The sequence below is a fragment of the Acanthopagrus latus genome, chromosome 19 (assembly GCF_904848185.1).
Source record: "Acanthopagrus latus isolate v.2019 chromosome 19, fAcaLat1.1, whole genome shotgun sequence".
Lineage (NCBI taxonomy): Eukaryota > Metazoa > Chordata > Actinopteri > Spariformes > Sparidae > Acanthopagrus > Acanthopagrus latus.
In genome coordinates this window covers 10,196,235-10,221,958 of record NC_051057.1, presented here as the reverse complement: position 1 = coordinate 10,221,958, position 25,724 = coordinate 10,196,235, and the positions used below count along the sequence as shown (strand labels likewise).

The following is a 25,724-nucleotide window of genomic DNA, read 5'->3' as shown; positions in this document are numbered from 1 at the left end:
AAAAATGTTGTAAATCAAACCACATCAAATGCAACACTATGTGGGTTAAATCAATCTTCAGTGTTGAGTAACTGGATTGGCTCTCTGAACAAAGCAGGAGAGGCAGGTCCACAATATTCCACTTTGCAAATGTAACTGCAATCCAAAATATGTGGAGGCTAGCTGAGCGCCACAGTGAAGCTTGGGAAACAGTTTGGTTTGTACATCATCCAGAAAACTATTTCTCACAGTTACACCACCAGTTCAATTTGCAGAACATGGCTGCGTGATAAAGAGAAAAATAAAGAGAGAAGGATTGTGGGATTATGAGTCCAGTCGTCATTATATGTTGAGCATCTGTATGTTTGTCCACCTGCTATGCTATGAGTCTGCTCTCTAATCTTCTTGGTCTCCGTAACCAGCATCTGACTGATGTGTTCTGTGGCTTCTCAGTGGCCTGTACCGCACTGGGCGGACCTCCAGATGACTGACATAAACACATAGCACACTTACACAAACACACACTATCCAAGCACGGGGTTAAGAATAGTCCTGTTAGTACGGGCTAACTGCCAGAGCCATCTGTTTAATGGTGAACCTCACTTTCACTGTGTGAGTGTGAGGCATTCCTTAACTCATTCCATTTCTTGTATGTACTTATGTAATTGCATGTCTATGCAAAAGAACAGCAAAAACCTATATCCCTGTCTGCTTTCAATCATCTGAACAGCGACCAAAAGTTAACTTGTCCATATTCTGCATATTTAACTAATTTACACACAACACCATGGAATGCATTCAGTATGCAGGTTATGTATACAGTGTCATTTGATATAAATGACAATATGTTGCTATAACTTAAAAAAGCTGATGCTGGAGACATACAGGATAATTGCTGTCCTCTGTTTAACCCCCATGTGCAAACACACTAAAACTCACCAGTCTCTCCACCTCCTGCTCACGGAGTCTCTCCTCTTTTTGGCGGTGGTGGTAGTCGGTCAGCTCCTCCTTCCCACTCAGTGAGCTGATACTCCCCCTTCTTTCCCTGAAACCCCCCGGTGGGGTCACTCCTGCCTTTCCAAATGACTGCCTCCTTTCCCCCAGCCCCATCCCAGGTTCCAGCCCTGCCTTCCCAAATGAAGACCTCCTTTCTCCAAGTCCGAGCCCTGGGGCAGCAGTGAGTTCCAGGCCGACTCCTCGCCTCTCCTTCTCCCCTAAATACAGCTCCATTCCCGGGGAGACTCCACGGCCAGCCTGCCGTTCCATTTCTGGGGGGCTGGAACTCGTGGAGCTGATGGAGCCCACGGAGCTAGTGGAGGTCAGGCTGAGTTTTTTGGCGACACGGGGTGAAGAGGGGCCTCCTGCCCTGGATGGGATGGTCACATCAGGTGGGGCAGTTGTGGAAGAGATGGAGGGCGTAGTGGGGGGCAAGTTCTTAGGGGTGGAGAGGGAGATGGACAGAACACCTTCTCCCTGGGTTGTGGCCTGGATTTGATTCCTGTTGGAGGAGAGCTGGCTGGAGTTGCTGGAGTTACTGGAGTTGTGGTTGAGGTCAGGGCTGGCATTCTGGCTGTTGTAATGATCTTTGCTATATTTGTAACCCCCAGCAATGTCGGATCGCCGCGGGGGCAGTGTAGACAAACTCAGGACACCGTTGTTGTTGTCACGGGGAGATGGAGAAGGGCAGAGGCGCGGCAGAGAGCGGCTGTGCCCTCCTCCTGTCAGCCCACTCAGCGAGCCTGCTGAGTATTTCCTGGTTCGACTGCTGGGCAATGGCTCTTGGTTGCCAAAGCTACGGCGGCCAAGGCGGGGGCTTGATGGCATGCTGGCAGCACCTCCAGCTGAGGGAGCGCGGGATGAGGAGGAGGGAGGGGGGAGAGAGAGGAGGTAGCTACTGCTACCATCGACGGAAACAGAGGAGCCTCCACCATTCCACGTGGACAGTAAAGAAGAGGAGCCTGGGTTGTGCATCCGTCGGCTATCACTAAAGTTGTCCTGGTTGCGACCGGTGGAGATGCGGGAGGACAGAGAAGAGGAGGGGTCAGATCGTCGTCCAGGGGAAAGAGGGGGAGCAGATTTCAAAGACATGGGCGGACGGTCTGTGCCATAGAAACGCCGTGCCTGTTCCTGGTAGGCTGACGAGGATGTGGCAGGACTCGTGATAGGCGTGGTTGGTGGAGACTGAGAATGGACAAAAACATATTTCACCATCAATTACTTATATGTGTTATGCTATCATCATGCAATATAAAATATAACAGAGGTAGATATGTGACAGAAACAAGAGCATTGAGTAAATCTGGTGTTGTCAGTTGAACACTGCAGTAGCCCCAGATAATGGGTAGACCCTGGTTAGCTGTGTTTGGTTTTGTGGATAATAAGTAACTCTGATTAGCCCTGTTGAGCCCAGGATAAACATTCAAGCTAACAATACTGACTCTGCAACCCTTGTTAGAGCGGAATAATAAATCTTAAAATGATGGCTGACCTGTGTCACACTGAAGTAGGAGGGGTTGGCATTCCCGTTGGCTCTAAGACTGTTCTCCAGGGCAATCTTCTTGCGCTGCAGGGTATCCATCAAGTCCCGGAGCTCAGAGGCTGATCGCATGCCCCGAGCACTGCTGGTGCCGCCCACCACTGCATGGCTATAGTCGCTGCTAAACTTCAGGTAGTCTGGAGATGGGAGAGAAAAAAAAATGGGGCAGAAAAAAAAATGATAATTTTGGAAAGTGCAGACACACAAATACAGGTGAACATTAAGACAAACAGTGAAATATACAATATATACGGGGAAACAAATATGGAGTAAGATGAACGGTCATATTATGATTAATCTATCAGATATTGTGATCGTAAAATGAGTCACGATTTTAGTGTATATGATAATAATGCATTTAGTTTTACATAAAAAATATCATTATGTAATTCAGTGCAATATGGGTGTATGAATAGATGGCTAGGTATTACATTACATCTTTAAAGTTTTCAAATCAGCAGGAAAAGAAGGGAAAAGAAGCAAGTAAGGGAAGGGTGAAAAGTCATCAATGGTGGCAGATGAGAGAGAGGGAAAAGTTGTGTATGTACCTGAAGCTGCAGCTATTCATACATTAGGTAATTGGCAGGACAAACCCAACCAATGCAATCCACAACTGGCGGCAAATCACCAAGAATAGGTTTCAGCTCACACACAATCACACACTGCTTGCAAATACAGTCTCACACAAAACCATCCATTAGATCCAAGACAAACATTTTAACTCCAATTCTAGCTCAGCTCCTCAGAGTAGGATTTGGGGAAATGAAAAAGACCACATGATATTCTGGAATACCCTCAAGAGGCCCCCCGCCCTCTCTAAAGCCTTTATTTAAAGCCGTTTCAGCAGTAAGGGGGTCTCTTTTCCAAACCTCAACTGAGTCAGGTTTGACTTCCTTCCTGCTAAATCTTACCAAAACAAATGACCCAGAACTATTTTTACTTGGTTAAATATTGCTGAGGTTAGCAGCACTCTTTTTGACAAATAGCACTGGTTCCTTTCTGTGCAGGATTGCCCCCAAAAAAGCCTCCCCAAACGTTATCCTGTTATTTAAAATACAGGTAAAAACACCAGCAATGTGGGAGAAACATGCCCAGTTTTTTTTTGTAATTCATCTGTGGCTTTATGTGGAAAGGAAAGCTATTACAATGTTCCAGCTTAGACCACCCAGTGTTTAACTGTCAAACACACCCACACACACGCACAAAAGCTTTCCTATAACTGACAACTGTGGGCCTGCCTGAGAGAAGCACACACATGCGTACATTTGCCAAGAGTGTACATGTGTGCTAAAGAATATAAGCAGAAGAGAGAATATTCAGCTACACATTATAAAAGTAAGTAGAGTAGCTAGCTGAACATAAGCCTGTGTAAGTAAATGTCAAACCTTACATGGTGGAGAGAAATGGGGCAGAAAATTAAAGACATCATAAGATCCAGAAGCACTCACACAGACACACACATGCAGGGTGTTTGTGTCCATACATGGGCAGATTTATACCGTAGGCTTGGCGTGCTCTGACTATTCTCTTCTATGCCCAGCTCCTTTCCCTTTGTGCTGGAGTCCTTACTTTAGGTGCGTGTTTCAGAGTGTGAGTGTTGGCAATCAGGAGCATAACGGTAAAGATTTTGGCTGCCTGTTATGGAGAGTTTGCTGAGTGTGTGTGTGTGTATGCGAGAGATGAAAGTTATTTCTACAAAAACATCCGAGAGCTGGAAAAGAGAGGAGTGCATACCTTACATATAGGAGTTTAAAGAGCAAGTACTCCACTCACTATGACACACACACACACACACACACACACCTTGCTCAGAGCCCGATCAATCTCAAAGAAGACTCCAGCTGTATCACCAAGGCACCAGATGACAAAAACATTCCATTATGCTTCAAGTTTAAGCTTTAACATGTGTGTGACAGTGAGAACGTATGTTTAGGAAAGATATACGAGAGGCCTGAAAGAATTACCTGCCCCCAACCTCCACTTCATTCTCTCTGACACACACTCAAGACTAACACCCAAATCTCACACACCTGTCTGGGCCATGTTATCTACTAGTAACTTTACCCTGAGATCCCCATCAGGGGATAGGAGCAAATATTTTTACCGGACAGATGTTAGGGGAATAGGCTGATGAAGAATTATAGAAGGGGAATACGTGAAAAGCAGAAAGAGCAGGGAGGGAGGTAGAATAGAAGGTGGTAATGTGGCAGAACAAACGCAGAGAGGAGGAACAAAGAGAAAAGGGATCAAGTGCAGTTCAGGGGTCAGGAAAGGGGTTGACCACCACACAATGTGTGAGTGTGTGTGTGTCTCAAGGTCCCAACACCTTTTTCAAAGTCAAATTTGAGCATTTTCGGGGTGCATTTTCAAGCTTTTCGTCAACTTACATAAGAGGTAAGTTTACATTTTTATATACATATTTCTCTCAATAAGATTATTTAACTTCATCACGTTGATCCAATGTTATTGTGCTCTAAACAATCACATTCATGCTTTGTGAAATCTCATGCTTCAGAATGTGTGACCTGTAAGTAGACTTGACATCCTATACAATGTGCCTGAGCCAGCACAAATCCAATTTATTCTGAAGGTAATGCAGTTACAATTTCAAGCCGTTTCAAGCACACATCACCAAAAATGTAATCACTTTTCAAATGCTGAAAACACCACATTAAACTGAAGCATTTTCAAGGATTCCCAGCCACCAACAGAAACCCATTTGTGTGTACCTGTGTTGTAGGCCAAAGCGGACACGGGGCTCTTTTGAGGAAGCATGCTCTTCATTCTGCTGGCCTCCTCAGGATGGTTAAACCGGAAGAAATAGGACTTACCCAGACACAGGGAATAACCTGGAGAGAAAACACACATAGAATGTAGCATGAGGAGAGTAGTACAGTACTACTGTACTGATCAAAATGTCACTGTAAGAAGTAATCCTTGGCATTTGTGCGAGTGCAACACAAACATCAGAAAAAAACTAGTCCATGTGGGCATACATATTAGGAATAGATCATAACTATTGTGTGAAGAGGCAATCGTAAGTACAGTATTTAATCACAGCCAGACACACACTTGCACAGGCTAGTGCACAGCCAGGCCACAGTGTTTGCTCTGGCCATCAATTAGGCTGAGAGGGCCAGGTATTAAACAAGATGTCAGGGTCACAACCTCTGTAATACACACAGCCAGCCACAGCTGTCCAAATACCTCAGAAGGGAGAGAGAGACAGCAGTGCTGCTGCTGACACACACACACACAGGACATCTGATGCAGGAAAAGAAATAAAAACACCACACTGATGCACATTTTGAGAACCGGATGGAAAGCCAGGAGAGCCCCTCTAATTTTTCTGCCTTACTGAAGTGTAATGTCTTTGCTCTCTCCATCAGGCAGAAGGTTCAGATAAGCATTACAGTTAACCCCCCACAATGTTAGCATGTGTGTAAAAGGCTAAAAAAGCACCTCTTTAATAGCGCTATTACAGCTCCATCAGATTCCTTGGACCTGAAGTCAGACAGAACCACTGAGGCAAGAGGGGGGATAGCGAGAGGGCGAATGGAAAAAGACTAAATGGAAAAATGTCAAAACTGTTTTTCTTTCTTTTCCCTTCTCTCTAATTCACATCTCTTTTGCCCTTTTCTTGCTCAATCTTCACCTAAAGTCCCATTTCACAAACATCTCCACTTAAAAGTCGCTTTAATAGCCAAATTGGAGATTATGGTTGATTTTAAAGAGGTGTCATACCTGTCTAGACATTGCTTTAGAGTGCCTAGAGAGCAGAGGGTTTTTTTGCCTTCAAAGCTGTAATTTCTCAGCATGGAGGGGGGGCCGGAGTGAGGCTGTGAGGTGGAGTGAACACCACACACATGAAAACAGTGTAAGAAATGTTTAGTCTACACAGCTGGACTTTGAACTTCTCAAATATATACTCATGTAAACACTATCTTTCAGATTTTGGTGCAAACTGTGAAGCCGTGGCATCATGACAGAGAGATCAAAAGTTATGTGTAAAAGGAGAGAAATACACAAACACACACACACACGGGTCAAAATGAAGGCAAGCATGAGCAAGAGCTAATAATATGTGTTCCTCTTTGCCAGACATGAGTAATGTGTGTGTATGTCTTCAAAAGGGTGTGCATACTGTATCTCTGTGTAGAGGGACATGTCTTATAACAGTGTCTGTCTAATGACTCACAGTAACACTTGGTATTTAGCACAACAGCAAACACAAAGGCATGTGCACACACACACACTTTGCAAGCAGCAGTCAGCTCTTGTAAAAATCTAATTTCCTACCCTCAATAGCCTCACCATGTGCCACCTTTAAAGTGGAGGGTAAAGTGTGTCGGCCTGATTTGTTCACAGCACCCGCCCCCGCCCTTCTTTCTAATTTCCTCTCAGGGCTCCTCATGCAGCTAACAAATAACTACGAGCTAATCCTCTCCTCCTTCCCATCTTCACCGTAAACAAACACACGCACAGTGTGTGCATTTGTGAAGGAGAAACGCCTTTTCCAGAAGGGATGCGAAAAAAGGAAAGAAGGATTGAGAAATGTAGAACCTGCGTTTTAAGAGATACAATCTGGTGATTTAACTTCCACTGGCTCAGTTATTACAGTTCTAAAGAAAAGGACTAACCTCTTCCTGACCCTGACTCCTTAAATCCGTCTGTGATACAAATACAGGCACAGCATCCTCCACATCCCATCAGAAATGTCTAATCTTAACTGCTTGCACACAGACTAAATTTATGGTAAGTCTGCTGTCCTAAATACGTGCACACAAACACATGCCCACTCCCCACATAACAAAAACGTTTAATTTCATTCACGTGTTTACCAGCAAATTGAGTTAGCCTCCCATGTTGAAGGTCTACCCCCCCAACACACACGCACACATATGGACAGACCCTATCCAACAACAACAAAGCTGGAAATTAGTCTGTATATACATTTATAGGATAATTTAAAGTTTGCCATCTACAAAGTCAGACCTCAGAGCCTTTGAGGACACAGATGTACGAGCCTGTATCATGTCTGGAGCCAATTTCTGTTCCCATGTAGATCTGAGCGAACCAAACTACACTCTTACCACAATGTTATGGAAGAGGAAACTCAAAACTGTTTCTTTATTTGGTTAGCATAAGTGGAGGAATTGCCAAATTGAGAACGTTAGGTTAGTATGAAAAATAAACCAATTACAAGGATCCCATGTCGATGAAACACACATATCTGCTAAGTGGTCAGGTTTTGAGAAGTAATCACAATCCAGAACAGTCAGGAAAAAGAGTCCTCATCTGTCTTTATCAACATGTCTTAATTAATTAACTGGTTGCCTTCAAATTGTTGCTTTGATCCCTTAAATATGCTAGGTACTGGTAGCTGAATTTACTCATTCATGAAAAGATGCATACACACACACATCCCAGTGGGAGTGTAAATTGGCCTCAAAAACCACAAATTACCCTCTCTGGGGCACAAGGGTCCAGCAGTCACATCATAAAAAAAACAGACTGGTCTTTCTCAAGGGAGTCGGTGCAGATTGTTTCAGTCATTCGCACACTTTCTCTCTATATCATACACACAGGAACAAACACACACACACACACATTCAGATTAGAGATGCAGTGTTTCCTCTGTAGTAGATCTGTAGCAGCGGTGGCAGGGCATAATTCTTGGTATATGTTCATGGTCCATGTCTGTTCAAGCACCAAAAGTGATTGCAGGAACACTATTTATATTTAGCCATTTGATCATGAATTAAACATTTAAATATATATTTTCCCATTTTAGCGTGCTGCAGTTGTAATGTCCTCACTATATCAGTCCACCACCCCTGAATGGATATAGAGGAAACAGCGTGATGCACAGTATTGGATTTTTTTCAGCCAATACAGACAACAGATAATTACCTGCTTCTCATGGCCTGCACCATTGAAATAACCAATAACTTCATAATTCTGTTCCTAACTTGTAGTTTGAGCACACATAAGGATAAGAAAGGCTAAGATGTAGTGAGCAAAGACAGATAATATTCCACAGCACTATGATGATCTGTTCAGAACCTTTGTAGAACATTATACAAAAATAATACCCAGACTAAATGTAATGGATACACCCCCACCTACTGTATCCAGGTGTACAGATGCAGCACTTGTGGAACTTCTGTTTTGTGCTCGAAGCCAGTCGTAAATTTATCTCAGCAAACTCCATTTCTAAAATAACATTAGCTACTGTTGCCATGCTGTTCCACAATTCACATGCATTATACAACTTAAACTAATCGTCTACAGGCTTGCACAAGCAACAGAGAGGTCTCACGTTTCACTTCACTTTGCCATCCACGCACATATGGCCAATAAAAAAAGTGATTAACATATGTAAGACAAATTGTAAAAGTTGTTACAGAGTCCCTTTGAGTCAATGAGAGCAATTTGGCTTTGTATTATTGTCTCCATTTATGAGCTATGATTTCCCAACACAATAAATAACTTATGCAATTCCTATAATTTATCAGCCCAATATATACCATGCCTCACTAATCCATATGCAAAAGCTGGCTCCAGACCATAAGCTCAGTCAATAGATATCTGCGCTACACTCTATAAATCAAACCTCATCCACAAAGAATCACTACATGAACCCCCACCCCACTTCTCTCAAGTGAAGGTTTGCAAGCCTGGGGACAACAATGGTCAAACACTGTTAACAAGCTCTAATCTACAGGGAAGAAAGGAAAGAAAGCTTAAAACAAACACCATATAAACTGATCACAAAGGACATATGTCTCACTTCTCTGGTTTATAGTGTAAGATTTTTTTCTGAGCCCAAATGTGCTGGAGGCAGGCAGAAGAGAGGCTTGTGAACACAATAACATCCAGGACAATGAAGCAGGTTTTGTGGCCAGGTGTCAGGTATCCTGCCCACTGTGCCTGTCCTCATAGCCATGGGCTGCTTCTTTTTGTCTCGTGCAATCACACCAGTCTGTGAACTTGACAGCAAAATGTGTGACCCTGAGGCATGCACACCAGGGTTATTTACATCTAAAAAGGTGCAGGCAATATGCTAAAACAAACAGGCTGTGCTGGAACGCCTACACCATTTGGCTGCATGTAAGAATGTAACTTTCACCACTCGGTGGCTTGGACTGCATTGAGAGGCAGCACTGATTTCACATCTGCTCTCCTGCTGACACTAAGTCATGTGGAGCTTCAGTTTTCTACTATTTAAAGAAAAAAAAAAAAAAAAAGCAAAGAGGCTAGGTCAGTTCAGTGATATCAGCCCAGTGCATTTGCATTGTTGACTGATCTATAGTGACAGATGGTACTTCATTAGTATTTCTGGTGGACCCCATTGCAGCCGATTAGAGGGGTTTTAGGTTTTTAAAGGAAACTCAATATCAGTTGCAAAATGCTGTTTATGTAAGAACAAAAAAATAATCATAAAAATTGCCCTATCTGGTCATTTAAATGTCAGATACAACAAAGCTTCAAATACCGGGAGGCAGATATACCGATTGACGGAGATAACTACCAAATCCACGATTGGGAACATTGTCCAAACTGTTCAATGAGCATGTGACCTACGTTGTGCTCATGAAACACACTAGAGAGGTGGGGGTCACCGGTTTAGAGGTGAATCGGCCATCACTAGCATCACAGAGAAGAGGGAAATAAAGAAAGAGAGACAGACAGGATGGAGTTCACCAAACACAGTCATATATGTCAGCGTTACACACTGTCTGGGGAAGTTAAATACAACTCTAATGTTACTTTTGTCAGAAAAGCTAGCTTAACAAATAAAAAAAAAAACATCCGTCACAAACCTTTTGAGTCCCATTCAGTGAGCACGTATCACGACTTCAGCTTCTTCTTCTTAACGTCTGACAAATTATCATGACAAGAACTCGGGCTACAAAAGTCACCTAAAACCAAAAATTGAAAAAAATAAAAAATAAAAAAAAAATACTACTATTTATCTAGCTCCGCTTCTGCCAGTGTCTGTGTTGTTGTTTTCTTTCCTCCTCCTCCTCAGTGGGAAGCCTCCTCTCCCGTCTTCACTCCGTGTGGAAGAAAGTTGCTTGAATTACCATCCACAAGTCTGAGTGCCGGACTGTACCAACTGCCGGTAAAAAGGGGCGAAAATGGGCAACATTTACGACGGCGAACGATTCGGTTACTGTCAAGAAACATAAAGCCGCTACTAACGGTTTAGGACTTGACAAAAGTAAGGAAAACAGAAAAAACACACGTGCGACTAATCAAAAAACAAATGTAAACCAACCGCGCTGACCCGCGTCACCCCTATCTGCAGATGGTAGGTTCAAAGTCTATTAGACAGTGAGGTATTTGGTAGACGCCCCCTAAGCTTTTCTTTGTCTACCTACCTATTTTCCTTCCCTTTTCTTTGAAATGTTTTGGACCAGTGAAACCCCAAACCAGTAGGAATATAGGGGCTGAACTGAAAACCTGGTGAAACTGGTGATTTCATTATATTGAAATGACAACCTAATTCATTTAGGAGGCATTTAAATTGATGTCTGAGACAAAACAAAAATAGAAAAGGGGAAGGAAGGGGATTTGAGGTATGCCAGACAGACTGGCCTGCTGAAGACAACGTAGAAGACTTTCTAAAGGAAATAAGTCAGTGTAAAGCAAATAAAAAAATCTATGGTACTTTGCCCCCTCAGTTTAAATCAGGGGCAGTCTGTCTGGCTGCTTCTTTCAGATGCTTTGTCATCTGCAACGCACCATGAACCCTCTTACAGCTACTTTGTCTTTTTATCTTGTTTGCTGAGGTGTATGTGATAGAGAAAGAGAGGGAGAGTGCTTGTAGTGGCTGTGTTTTGTTTGGCAGCAGGATTTGCATTTGCTTCAGACTGGTGTGAATGCCGGGACATGGAGTTTTACACGCAGACTCCATTAAAATGCAAACTGAAGAGCAGGGTTAGTTCTTCTTTGTAAGAAGAAGAATGAATGAGAGAGCCTGCAGTGCCTATACTGCTGGTTTTCTCATGTTCGCTCTTGTTGCCACACAATGATTTATACTGTCATCATAGCTGTTATTACACTGTATGAACACATCACTATTCAACAAGTGACTTCCATCTGTTCTGGTGAGCTAACAGTGATGCTGATGTGATTCCAGGTCAGGCTCAAAAGTCCCAAATACAGAACAGATCACTTCCTAAACATAGCTAATCATCTCCAGGCTGCCTTACAGTGTGTGTGTGTGTGTGTGTGCGTGTATATGTGTCTGTGTGTCTGTGTGGTTAGACTAACTCAACCCAGAGCATCCGAGGCCAGTGGATATTCTTGAAAGATGTTCACTCTCTCTCGCTTTCTCTCCATAATTTTCCAAACCATGCCCTTTTGACTTTTTTTTTTTTTTTTTTAGCCCCTTTTGGTCTTTCACTCCTTCTCTCCACCCCTGCTGCTTCACAATGTCCTGACCTCGTGTGTGTAGACACAACCAAACGCGGTCAATATTTGAATCAGCCAGGCACAGCTGGAAGATAAATAGGCCTGTCAATATTTAACTCAAAATGGCCAGGCCACACGGGGCTCAATGAAAGGGAGAAAAGCGTACACAGAGAAAGTTGGAGCCATGGAGAAGGAAAAGCCGCTCTTGCAGAGGAAGGAGCACCAAGTGGAAATTGTTACATAAGTCAAAAACAGAGAAACTGGGAGAGCTCTGCAAATGAAAAGCGGAATTTGAGAGAAGGGAGAAGAAAAGAGAGGAGGCACAGACAGGAGATAAACAGATCAAGGTACTGGCAGACAGAGAGCAGACAGGCACGTGGACAAGGGTGGACAGGAAGATAAGAAAGGAGAGACAGTTTTGGGAGGCTACGCTGTTTGTATCTAACTTTAATTCCATGAGTAGTGTATCCTCTGCTGTTGCTGGAAGCTGTGACTCACTTGCAGCTCGGTGTTCCAAACCACTACGAATTAAACCGAACCAGAGCACTACATCATTGAAAACACATACACAAACATGTGGAAGTGCTCATAAACACACACACACGCACACAGACATACACAGACCTGTGCATTTCATGCGAAAATACACACAAACATACTGCGCACCCTGTTGTTTCTATGGAAAACGTCAGCACAATGTTAACTGTACCCATATGACTCATACACACACTGAAAGGAATGCAAGTTAACCAAACCACAAACTAACCACTCTCTGTCTCTCTCTCTCTTTCTCACACACACACACACACACACACACACACACACACACACACACACACACACACACACACACACACAACTGACTTATGAAATTCTGAAAATATGCTCACTCCATGCAATTAAGTCAACGTTCATTCCACTTCTTTTATCGACCAGTAGGTGGCAATGTATCAAAGCTTGTGTGTGTCTTACCCTGTGTGAGTGGTGTGGGCACAGTGACCTGCACTCCATCCAGACTGCAGAGGTGATCACAGGGGTCCAGGGTCACCACCCCTCCTGTGTCGTAGGTAATGGTGACAAAGTATAGGATCAGTATACCCTTACAATTTGCTACATCATCACTTAAAGGAAAAGAGTCTCCCTATTCAAAGAGCTAATTAACTACAAAATAGATTTTAATCACAACATTCACATAGAACCGTGCTATTTCCGTCACCAGTACAAGGCTCTAGTCTGGATGCTCAGAGTAGTAATTACATGTGCTGAATCACACAGGAACAAAAACAACCTCAAGAGCGTAATCAATCACTCAGCTTCTCTCGGCCCCTTCAAAGATCATTTTCTATCGTTCACACAATACACTGACAGTGCACCGGAAGATTTCCAGCTTAATAGACCGGTTCCATATTTATCTCTAAACTTTGTTTTGATTGAAACAACTGAAAGATTAATATAGTAATTCTAACTGATTCTGTTGACATTTTGTGATAATAATTCTAAGAAAACAAAAGACTTATTACATACTGATGAAATCTGGCAGATCCACTCTGTTGGAGTTTTGAAAAATGATTTCAAATATTGTAATCTCACTTCGCCGGCAGATTTGCTACCAGTGGAATTTATGTTACTTTTGGCTAGATTATACACCAAACTAAGGTTAAAAGCCTTGGTGATTAAAGGAACACTTCAGCGCTAAAAGGGTGAGAACTGAACTGTTAACTCAGAAGCTTCCCAATATTAAGTATTCATTGTGTAGAAAGTGAACTGACATCAACCTTCATTGAAGATGAGACAGTGCTCTGCCTCGATGCCAGGCCCCTGGATGGTGATGTCTTGCGGAACGGGCGCATCTTCTCGGCCTATGCGGGTCACCCCTGTAACGTCAAGCAATACATATGTGATCATCATTAAAAAGAAAAATGTAATAAATATATTCGACCAAACACTGACCCACATGTCGCCGTGGAAACCTTTTAAACTGTCTGTTTGAACCATATGTGTGGTCTATGATCCACACTTTAAAGGGCAGCTCGAGTAATATGAATTCTAACTGGTCTTTCTTCTTCAGTAGACACATTGTGAGGAAAAACAGACCCTCAGTTCTGCTAAAATGGCTCGTACACATTGTTGGCATTCCTCACGGAAAGACACGCCAAGCTGGAAGATTGTGAAAGCGCGTGGAAATGTGTTACGGTCTATGCAACGAATAGTAATAGTCATAACTATAACAGGCGTCCGGGCTGCTTTGAAAAAATCCATCCGTCGGCCCAAATGCTTACCTCTCAGTTTAATGCCATCCACTGTGTTATTCTGTAAAACACGGTGTTCACAAGTGGTTAAAATCACTTGTATCCCTGAAGGAGAAACTAACCACTTTGTCTGCAATTTGTTATACTGGCTATAGCCTAATTTAAAAAGCAAATAAATCCATCCAGTTAAAGGGCAGTACATTTGTTTCACTGCACTGCTCTCATGGCCGAGAGGAGGCAAAACAAAAAAGTGTCTGTCTTTCTGCATAATGAGATCTCTGTGATCCACACGGGACATGTTAACTCTGCAAGTGTGTGCGAGAGTCGCCAGTGTTCTTTTCCCGCGAAAGGACACATACTCACCGACTTTCACCGCTTTTAATCTGATGTCAGTCCGTTTGTATTAGTATTCCATCTACTGTCTGCGGGCTATTGAATTTTAATCAGCTGTACAAGCATGTCTAACTTTATCGTGTTGTAAATCTTAATATCTTTGCTGCCATTCCTTCGCTATCATGTGTTTGGCCAACTAAGTGGAATAATAATAAAGCTATGGCTCCTGTGGTTTGCTGATGTGATGAATGTATGTGTGTGTGCATGTGTGTGTGTGTGTGTATGAGAGAGAGTTACTGAAGGAGAAGGACACCTGTGGGTGGCTGATGATAGAGAAACTATAAATAATAACTATAAATACACTGCCAATATGTCACCATAATCATCCTGTGTATGTCCGCAGTCACATTCAGTGGATTATTTACGCCGGTGTTTTGCTTGATGCAATTTGTTGAATGAAAAAAACATCTTGAACTGATCTGAAAACTGCTTCTCCAAGGAATAGTGTCGATTTCAGTTTCGTTTTAATGGTATTGGTGCTCTCTCTTTGTTGCAGTAGACAGTATCATGAGACCGTGCTTTGTGAGTGGTCATTCCCGTTTTATAGCTGTTTGGGTTGGCGCAGTGTTGTCCTCATTTTTTTGTAGGGATAACTCTGCAGCCAGTCCTTGCATTAGCCAATAAGTGGAATTCGTTCAACCCCCGACAACAATAAAAATAAATAACCAACAATTTTGGATGTAGTCACTTGTATGAATATGTTTTCAGTCCGAAGGAGTCTTGTGGGAGGAAGTAATGTTGGCTCCTTGTCTTGACTCTACTGCGACCAAGCCTAGAGTATCACTTTCCCCTATCACGCGCCTCCACCTCTCCAGTAACCATGGAAATGAAGCCATGGGTGGGAGGGTGGGGAAGTAGAGCGGGAAAAGGAGGGGGAAACAAAGCAATCAGGGAGGAGACTGCAAAGAACTGCTTTCAACACAGGTGACAGTTTTACATGACCTGAGAGAAATTACATCCTTGATCCTGGGCGTTGGGAAGTCAGGGAAAGATGAATAGTGACTGTATGACCTGGTAATCCTAACCCATGGAATACCTGTGTATGTGTGTGTGTGTGTGTGTGTGTGTGTGTGTGTGTGTGTGTGTGTGTGTGTGTGTGTATGCGCGAGCGTTACCTTCTTTCAGTGGCAGCAGGGTGATTGCCACACTCAGCCTCCCGCTGCCCAGGCTCACCAGATGTGGAGTGGCAGTCTGGACCTTCAGCCCCTTCCCTGTGTCGATCAGGTCCAGAGGCGGAGACTGCAAGCATTGGTCAGAGTTGAAAGGTCATTTTCACACACAGTCTATTTTATATCAGTATATTATTCATAGTGGTAAATCTAGAAAAAGCTGAACCTTGAATGTTGAATTGTTTTGGATTCATATGGCCAACTACCTTTAAATAAAGACTTTTGGAATAAGACCTCTCACCTTGGGTTCAATTGGAGACATCTGATCCGACTCTGGTTGGAACATCATCTCAGAGTCCTGCAGTTAAGATGGAGAGAAGCGAAATGCACCTCAGAACACACACATAATAATGTACTTTAAATGAACTGATTGTATTTTATGTTCTGTTTTTTGTCCTTATTTAATAAAAGCTAAATATGTTAAAAAAACAACAACAAAAAAAACAGACTAATGACATTGCCAGGTACACACATATGAGACTACGCCTCATATGTATAGCTACACTCAAACACCAAACACACCCACATAAACACCAACAAACGCATGCAAAGAAAAAAAAAAAAAAGATCAACTGTGCATTGCATGCCCAGCTGCTGCCACATGAGAGGAACTCTCCGTGTGAAAGTGTTCCAAGGGGAAAATACCACTTGGGAGTGGGAGGAACTGATAGGAATGTTCCATGAAAACAGAGTTCCCACGAGTTGTTGGTAATGAATGCACTGCCTGGTGCTTTGAAAGTGTGTGCACGCGTGTTTTTCAGCAGAGCCAAATGACAGCAGTTGACAGCGGTCAACATCAGTTGCATGATATGCATGGGGGGGGGGGGACTGTAAAGCCCAACAAGGCAGTGTGATGGTGATTTTGGGCTTGGAAAAAATAGACTGACTTAACTCGACTTGTATGTCCAACATTTTGGTCCAGAGTAATCCTGAATAGACGTCAAGATAGTATCTTGACGTCTATTCAGGATTACACAGAAATTAGACATTCATGGCACCAAGATGATGGTTCCTAATATTTTGATAGCCCCTCTGACCTCTCATCTAGTGCAACCATAGGGCCAAATGTAAGAGTTGATGAAGTTCACTGAGTTCATTCATGCTTCCCAGAGGAGACTTTGGAGACTCCATCAGCGCTCCTCTTGTACCATTGGTCAAATGTCAAAGGTATGTCATAATGTTAATAGTAGATTGTGCTGATTACATTCCTGCTCCCAAAGAAATTAAACTATTTGGTTTAGCATTTAGCATTAGCATTAAGCGTCTATCTCAGGACATAAAGTGAAAAGTAAAAGTTAACGGTGGTAATACAACTTTCAGCCTCTAGGGTTCCCTAGAGAGGATTTGATGAGGTGACCATACACTTTTTAAAACATGGACATATACATTGTGAAATTACCTAAGGGTTTCTGAAGAGCCATTGTTATGATCAATGGGGCGTCTCCGGCAGCTGTTATACCTCTACATCCTGTCAGTGCCTGGCTCAGCTTACTCACGGCTCATGGAAAAATGGGCAAAGAGGTGGAACATGGGTTGAGCTCAATTGAGCCGAAAGACCTCTGGTTGTGGATAGTTAGCTCAATAGCTCGCATTAAAACGTCCAACCTCAGAGCTGAAATAAACATGTTTACAGCCTCCAGCCATGTTTATTTCAGCTGTAAAGTTGGACACTTTGCTATGGGGGTCTATGGGGGATTGACTCGCTTTTAAAGCCGCCCTCAAGTGGCCATTAGAGGAGCTGCAGCTTTTGGCACTTCAATTTTCAGACCCAGAAAGTTGCAGCTTGGTGATAACTTGGATCTTCCTAGTTGACAGTGGAGTCCAAGATAGAGATAAAAAAAATCAAGTCAAAATCTTTAAAGGGCGGGAATAAGCAGGAAGCGATGAGAAACTACAAAGAGTAACGAGCACGATAACAGGCGGTGAAATCAAAACTGCTTTAAAGATGCCTGTGTGTTTGAGTAAACACACTCAGATCCAGTGCCAAGGACAACCCCTGCACTACCCTACAATTCAATACAGGAAAAACAGTCTCGCTTGTATTTACGTGTGCACACACACACTCACAGACACAAACACATGCACACACACCCAGCTGGATGAGTGAAATGCTTCTCACTAAAGCAGAGATGATTACAGTATTTGGGAAACCACCTCAACCACATTTCCCTTTCCACATTCTGTCATCTCCTTCCTCTCTTCCTCCTCTCTCTTTTTGTTATACCCCCCTTCCTCTATGTTATCCCGTTATAATCCTGTAATCATGATCCACCTCACACAGTTTTTTACCACAAAGATCGTATTTGTTTTTCAATACTTTTCCCGTCCTTCCTATGCCTCTAAAAAGCTCACTTGTGCTCTTTCAACTGTTTTCCAGCTCTCCAACCTCGTTGTCTTCTCTTCTTCCCTCTCTTCCCCATCTTTCTTTCATTTCTCCTTTCCCATCCTTCTGCCTTCTTCAGTCTCACTCTCCTCTATTTTCATTTCTTCCTCAAGTCACAAGCAGAGGAAGCGCAAATCAAAGCCAGCCCATTTCCTCATATACCATTTCCTCAAATTCAGCGCCAGCTTCCTCTCTGAGGTCACTTCCTTTACAGCTTTAACACCCTTACTGCCTTTAAACTCTCTCTCTCTCTCTCTCTCTCTCTCTCTCGCTCTCTCTCTCTCTCACACACACACACACACACAAACACACACACACACTTGCTATTCTTTGCAATTCAGTCACCCCTGTAACCCCTATGAGCACACAAACATCCACAAATAAAGTCACGCATCAGCTCTTTTTGTTATCACATGTAGATATGAGGCCCCACATTCCTGTTGATTTTTTTTCAACACTAGTGTAGACAAAGCAAACACACACTATATGATGACAACATCAGATGGACAAATGCAAAGGTGCTCCAGGGCCCAGAGGGAAAAAAGGAGGTCATAGTCTAAGTTCAGAGCTGAGAAGGATTGCTTTGAGTTTAATCACAAGACTGTTCTCTTTCTCACCCCGCTTTCTTCCTGTATGTCCTCTCCCACCTCCTTGGCTCTCCCTTCCACCATACAAAAACATAGTTTCTTTTTTATTTACTGATTGTTTCTTCTCATTGTCTCTTTCTCCATAGCCCCCACCCCCCACCCCCCTTCTTCTTCTTCTTTCAGCAGGTGAGCTCCAGTCTGGGCAGGCCAAGACAGGTCTTTGGCCTTGTTGTGCTCCAGTTTAAGCAGAGCAGTGAGCTGTGTCAACCCCCCCGTCTAGATTTTCAGATTTCAGCTCTGGTATCCTGAGGGGTCTACACAATCGGCAAGCATCAAAACTGATGCTATCAGGGCCACTGGACTAAAGTGCTAAAGTATGAGATTACTGGATAGTCTAGATAGGTTTGCAATTTTAGAGAAAGTATAAAGACGTGCTACTATTTTCCTAGCCTTCATGGCTGCTCTCTTCAATATCCCAATATTTATAGAGGATGGAATGAATATGAACGGGCTCTCTTGTTGTGGCTAACCCACTGAGAATTATCACTTAACTCTGCGATACACCTCAGCTCCATGGAGGCTTTTTGCATCTTTCAGCTCACTGACATCAGGCAGAGCCACATAGTTTTTAAGGAGTTGGTGGAGACCAAAACTGAGCTAAAAGAGAGTGAATACTAAACTTACATTCATCAGGTGGCCAGAAACAGGACTCGAATGAACGCTCATAATGCTCTGCGTTATGTGTAAATAGGTAATGTGTGCTAACATGCTCATAATAGCAACTGTAAAAGGTAATGACGTAACATCTTAAAATTGTATTTGAAGTTCGTGGGATTGCCAAATCCAGCAAAGCAGTTTTTGAACGGCATATCCCGGACAACTGTGGATTTCAATCAGGCAGATTGGCATCCAATAATAGCATTTTAGCATGCTAAAATGTATGGAGACTGTATATAATTAAATTTAAAAAGGAGAAAAGAGTACTGATCTTCTTTTTATTTCAGTTTTTTTTACAATAATGCTATTGATTGCTCAACATGGTCTACACAGAGGTGTTATCATGGAGGACATTATGATACAGCAACAATCTGATCCATTTCTTTATAGAAGATTCTACTAATTTTACTTGAACCACATGAAAACGTCACTGAGGACGTCACTTTTTCCACTGCAGACAGTGGAGTCTGATGTGTGAATATTATGTAATGAGTAATTATTACAAGGTTCTGCTGTTAACCCGCAAAGAGCCAAGACTGAACTGTCGCCCAACAATAAATCTAAATACAAAAATAGACAAAACTCTTCACTTCTGTCACTGGGCAGTCTGGGAAATATACAGTAGGTGATCAAAATGAGGCAGACCAAGGGAGAGAGGGGAAGTACACTTCAGCATTTCACCACAAACTAACTCCTGAAATGGAATGATATGAAAGAGTGGGACAATTTTCAGAGGTATTTATTTTTCCCTTTTATGGGAAAGTTGACCAATGGAACGATAACCCTCGTGGGCAGGCCTGTAACACTGATTCCAAATCTGTTGCCCTAAACCTGTTGTCCTAAGCCCTTTCAATAATTGAAGATTAGCTGAAACAATGTCATAAAAACACAATAGGACACAAGAAAAAGAAAAGCACAGGCACTACAATCTCTCTTTGATCCCATCTGTAGAACAGCTGAGTCCCCCGAAAAATGCCCAGTTTTCACTGCATCTGGAGCCAGACGTGGAGCTACAGGGAAGGAGAGGAGAACATGAGACAAAGAGTGATGGAAGATGGAGAGAGGACTCATAAAACCAGGACATGTCCTGCCTTCGTTCTCTGACTTTTTGATCTCATCCTTTTGTTTTCTTCATCCTCGCTTTTCTTCCCTCTGTCGAGTCCCTTTGTCCTCTTTTCTGTATTTCCTCTGCATCTGTTTTGTCTTTCTCTCTGTTCCAATTACCCTCTACATTATTGTTTCTGTCTGTTTCTGTTGCAGTCTGCATTCTCAAAGCCATATGTCCAACGGCTTAAAATGCAGCTGGTTTGGAACAGATTTTGTTGGTGCTAGCTGGGATGGTTACACCACTTGCATATGTCCATTTTGATGCAATAAAACCTGGATTAAATCCTCAATATGGATTTTTCCAAATTAACATTCAGAAGCCGCTCATTTGCAATGCTTGAGATGTTCTTTAAGATATAAAAATTTTAAGATAACATGTGACAGACATTATCTGGGTTGTCCTTTTTTACTTTTAACGCAGATATTTAATATTGGCCATCTGCTTCTTAAGCACATGTGGCAGCTTTATTAAAATATCTTCCACTGCCCTTAGGCTAGAGAACATTTCCAGGCATGCGGCTCCTCAAAATGATATGAACTGTGGTATTAACCAACCAATGTAGATAACGGTGGGGAAAAATGATGCACCAAGCTGTGTTTAAGGTGACTACTGAGCTGACAGTAGACTTGATACAGAAGTAAAATTTGGCTAGTTCCATGCAAAAAAGCCACTTTGGCAAATACAGCTGAGCACCACGAGTTCCTTGTGCTGGGGTGTGTGCAAATTTACTGGCCTGGTCCATTTCTTTGGACAGTGATAGGCTGGAATTGCTGTGTTTGAATATGTTTTTATTTCCCGTTCCAGTTGCATATATTTCCATCTATATGCATCTCCTAATGAAACAGTTTCCACGCTGGTTTGATAAGCCTTGACCATGTTTTGTTTGCGTACAAAATATGTGCTTGTAGAGGATTCATTAATTAATATCAATTTAGTTAATGCACTTGCATTTTACAAGTCTGCAAACCATGGATGCATTCAAATATGCATCCGTGACTGACTGTCATGTCATGAGGTGGGCTGGATGGTGGTGGCGTTGCTGGTGCCGGCTGCCAGGCCAGAAAGTTTGAAGTGGTGTTTCAACATTTGTGAGTGTGAGATGCCAGGACAATTTCCAGCCATGTTTTGTTGAGATGGAGCCAGGTGAGCTAACCCTAACCAACTACTTTTTGAGCCCAAACCAAACCAGACCGTCAGGACAGCAACGTCGCAACATAAAATTGAAAACTGAACCCAAAGAAATGTAAAGTTACAGCATAAAGAACTGACTGAAGAAACCTTCAATCTGTCTTCGCCTCGCCGTTCTCCTCTCTTCTTCATTATCTCTCTCTTTCTCCATCCCTCTGTCTCTCACTAACACCCCCTCCCCTTACATTCCAGCATCACCCTCTCCTCCTCCCACCTGACAAAGCCAGCATTGTGTCCCAGATGCTGTTTAATATGGAGTCCCTCTCTCTGTGTCCCTCTTATAGAGCAATTCATATGGCTAAATGGGGTTATCTTCCTCCCTTCCCTTCACCACGCTGTGTCCAATAAAGTCTCCAACAGAGCTTTAAATTAGTTTAATACACGCTTTAAGGATGCACACACACACACACACACACACACACACACACACACACACACACACACACACACACACACACATACACACCACAGGCTTCACCATTTCCACACACACATGCAGGGCTGTGCTTTTGGACATACAGCTCTTCTCTGTCACTGGTCTACATAAGAAACCCGGGTGTATGTGCGTCTTGTGTGTGTTTTGCTGAACACTCTGCAAGCTGATTAACACAGCTTGACCTTGAAAAAACCTTCACTCAAACACAACAAGCATCCACCGGCATTGTTCTCCAACTCCAACTCTCTCACACTCCTGTTCTCGCTTTTTTTTTTTCTTTTTTCCATTTACCGAAATGCAAGATCCTCGCAGGAAAGAAAGTCTATTGTTATTGCAGCTGACTCAAAGTTGGAGGAAATCTAAGTTGAATTTCTATCTAGGGTGTGTGTGTCTTTTCGGAAAAGCCCAGATTACCTTCACCGCCAGATGCAGGGGATCAACTGATGTTTGGGTTTCTGAGGGGCCGGATATGACAGGGAGACAAGGAGGGACGGTGAATTGTTCGAGGGACACAAAACCCACATTAGAAAAACATAGCTCACATGGGTTAACTGAGCTGTGGCTGCTGGATAGACAAGAACAGAGGAAGGCAGAGAGATGGACTTTGAGATAACAAGAGAGACTAACGGAGCGTGTGGGGGGGAAACAGGAGACAAAAGAAAAGGAAATGGATAAAAACGCAGACTCAAGAATCCAGAGATGAAGTAAAAGAGATTAATGTTGGACTGAAAGAAAAAAAAGTTCCCCACCACTGGCCTCAAAACAAAATGTGATCCTATACTGCACCAGAGACAGAGCCAGACTTCTTCTTCTTTTTACCTTTTTCAGCTGACATATACCTGGTGAACACATAAACAGTACTCCCTCTGGAGGAAAAGCAGAAATGGATATCTTGGCAACAAGAGCAGAGACAAAATTAACTTCTGCACAGAGAAAAAAAACACCCTTATCTAAATCTACGTGTATGCTCACATACCGCGTATCATAATGTTTTCGTTCTGGTATGAGTCTAGCAGCTGATAACAGTTTTGGTGTCCTTGTGACAGAACAGTTGCGTCCTCCTGGTTTCCACATCATGACACGGGCCAAGTTGACAGGCGGAATGGTTTTGACATTAGCTTAGCATTCTGATGGAGGTACTGCTGTCGCGAAACCAGGAAAATGCTTTTTTTCTCTCTGTTTGCGGGGAAGCAACATGTTGTGCTTCAATTAAATCACAGGAATGATTATGCAGATTCCAATTCTGAGTCATGGAATAATTTAGGTGCACTGGCTTGACTCATACCACAGATACTCTCTAAGTTTGTGTCAAATGAGGGATGAAGCTCGTTCTCCTTCACACACCTACATACAATATCCTACCACAAAGAGTCAACCAACGCAATCCTCTGATTTGTCTTCAAATAGGCCATATAACATCCCTGTGGTGCGCACTACTGGTGTACTTTAAATCCAACAACGTTCAAATGCTCAAAAACTGTTGTCATAACTGATTACTGGAGAATAATTATGTCAAGATAAGTCCTTGATTTAGTAAATATTCCCAAACTATATTCGAGTTGACTTAATTCAATCATTTGTTTTATCTCAGCTAACGGTGACGTGCCTCGCTGTCTCTACTAAAGGACGCAAAACAAAGATTCCTTTCACAACGCGGTGAAGAAATCTGGGCTCTCTGAAGCTTTGTGAATTCATTGTCAGTTTGGCTCCTTCACTTTACTTTATTTGACTTGCTGCCATCTTGAAAAACCTTGCCCAACACTGTGACGCTGATGGTGTTAAGACACTGTGTCCCTTTGTGCACACAGAAGCTATAATCTGGATTTCGTTATTTACTTGGAAACATTGATCCACCTGGAAACACACTGATAGAACTTTGCAGTTTATTTTGGGTCAGAGGTGGAAGAGGTATTCAGATCTTTAACTAAATACTGGAATGTAAATGTAGATTTTTACATTGATATCATGTTTTTGGATACATATTACTGGTGCATGAGGTTGCAGGCTACAGCTAACAATGTTAGGCAGGTAGTTTTATCTACAGCAGAGCATCATTTTCTATAAGATCACCATAAGTTTGGTGTGTGTGCCGACCTGTGAGAACCATGTACCTCTAGAAAGTCAACTTCTAAATGAAAAACGATTGAAAAACGGCCCGCTTTCATGCATTTTCCAGCTCATCCTAAGTAGTTCATTCACTTTACGATCATTTTCAGCTCATCATCAACTATTCAATTTTTTAAATGACCAAATTTGGAGATACCACGGCTTTCACTGAGCGGTATGACACAGAGTGATCTGAGAAAATCAGTATCAGCTGTCAGACAAGTGTAGCAGATTAAAGAAAAAAGAACAATACTTCATACTCTCTGAACTGTGGAGGAGTAGAGGTACAAAGTTTCTTAAAATGGAAATATTCAAGTACCTGGAATGGGGATATCTTGGGTCAAATTGGCAATGTTATGATAAACAGAATAAAGTGATAAAATTCAATAATAAATATGGAAATATTCCAATATAACTTACAGTATAATGCACCTTTGCTTAACAGGGGGTTTTGGTTGGGTGGCCCAGAATCAAACAGAACTGTCTGTGTTTCATTCAGTGAGAAAGAAAGCCCTGGAATTAAAGTCGGATCAGATTGAGCTTATCGTTAAACAGCTCACTTGAGAAACAAACACGGCAAAGAACAGCCTGAGCTGCGGATTTAAACACCGCTCCAGACTTCAAGCAAACGTCCCTGGTCGAGCAGCGCGTAAAAGGAACATGTTCGAGCTGTCACAGAGCTGTCCACGAAGCCGAGCGCAAGACAGAAAGGTGCTCACCATTAGAGAAGCGGGACAGGCCACTTCTGTCATCGTGCAGGAGACAGGACGCTCTTACGATCCTACAAATCCCGGAAATCTTCTGACACTTCTCCCCTGTGCGGCATGTGGGCGCCTGGGTATAAGACTTATAACCCTCTGACACATTCACACACGCACAAACAGACAGACGCACACAGACGTTAAAAAAAAAAGAAGAAAAAAAAAAAAGAAAAAAGCCGGCGGCTCCAGCCAATCGCGACGTGCGGAGGAATGTGGCAACAGCTGGAAGTGGAGCTGGAGACTGGATGAGGGGAGGGAGGCTCTCTCTCTCTCTCTCTCTCTCTCTCTCTCTCTCTCTCTCTCTCTCTCTCTCTCACACACACACACACACACACACACACACACACACACACAAGGCCTAATGCGCAGGTGGGAACAGACCACCCTACACTTGACCCCTCGTTCTAAACGAGAGGTGAAGCCTTTAGGGTGGCAAAGAGAGGGAGAAAATGGGAGAGGGGGACAAAAAAAAAAAAAAATAAGAGAAAGAGAGCATTCTTTTCAGGCCCACTTGGCAGCAGTGATAAGACACCAGATAAGAGGCATGTTCAGCTAATGATATTACAACAGGAATGCAGACAAGTCTCCATTCACAGGACGCGACCCAGTCCTGACACTGTAGGACTGGAATTAATGGGTTTATGGAGAGAGACAAACTGGGAAGAGTTATATAATGCAGCACAACTGGG

The 25,724-nt window shown here is 42.8% G+C and overlaps 1 protein-coding gene across 8 annotated transcripts in view; it reads right to left on the bottom strand.

Moving 5' to 3' along the window:
- The window catches only part of phldb2b (pleckstrin homology-like domain, family B, member 2b), a 41,431-nt gene extending 16,202 nt beyond the window's left edge, over positions 1-25,229 (bottom strand). For 2 of the 8 annotated variants that reach the window (XM_037079324.1, XM_037079323.1), the window contains exons 1-8: positions 24,994-25,228; positions 15,991-16,047; positions 15,696-15,819; positions 13,714-13,812; positions 12,911-12,994; positions 5,245-5,364; positions 2,468-2,652; positions 919-2,160 (exon numbers count right to left, since the gene is read on the bottom strand). In XM_037079324.1, the coding sequence (XP_036935219.1) occupies positions 919-2,160; positions 2,468-2,652; positions 5,245-5,364; positions 12,911-12,994; positions 13,714-13,812; positions 15,696-15,819; positions 15,991-16,047; positions 24,994-25,026 (1,944 nt within the window). In that variant the 5' untranslated portion in view covers positions 25,027-25,228. Of the gene's footprint in view, positions 1-918; positions 2,161-2,467; positions 2,653-5,244; positions 5,365-10,341; positions 10,706-12,910; positions 12,995-13,707; positions 13,813-15,695; positions 15,820-15,990; positions 16,048-24,993 lie in introns of those variants that run through there. The other 6 variants (XM_037079326.1, XM_037079330.1, XM_037079322.1 and 3 more) reach the window with 5 other exon arrangements.
- Positions 25,230-25,724: the final 495 nt, after the last annotated feature.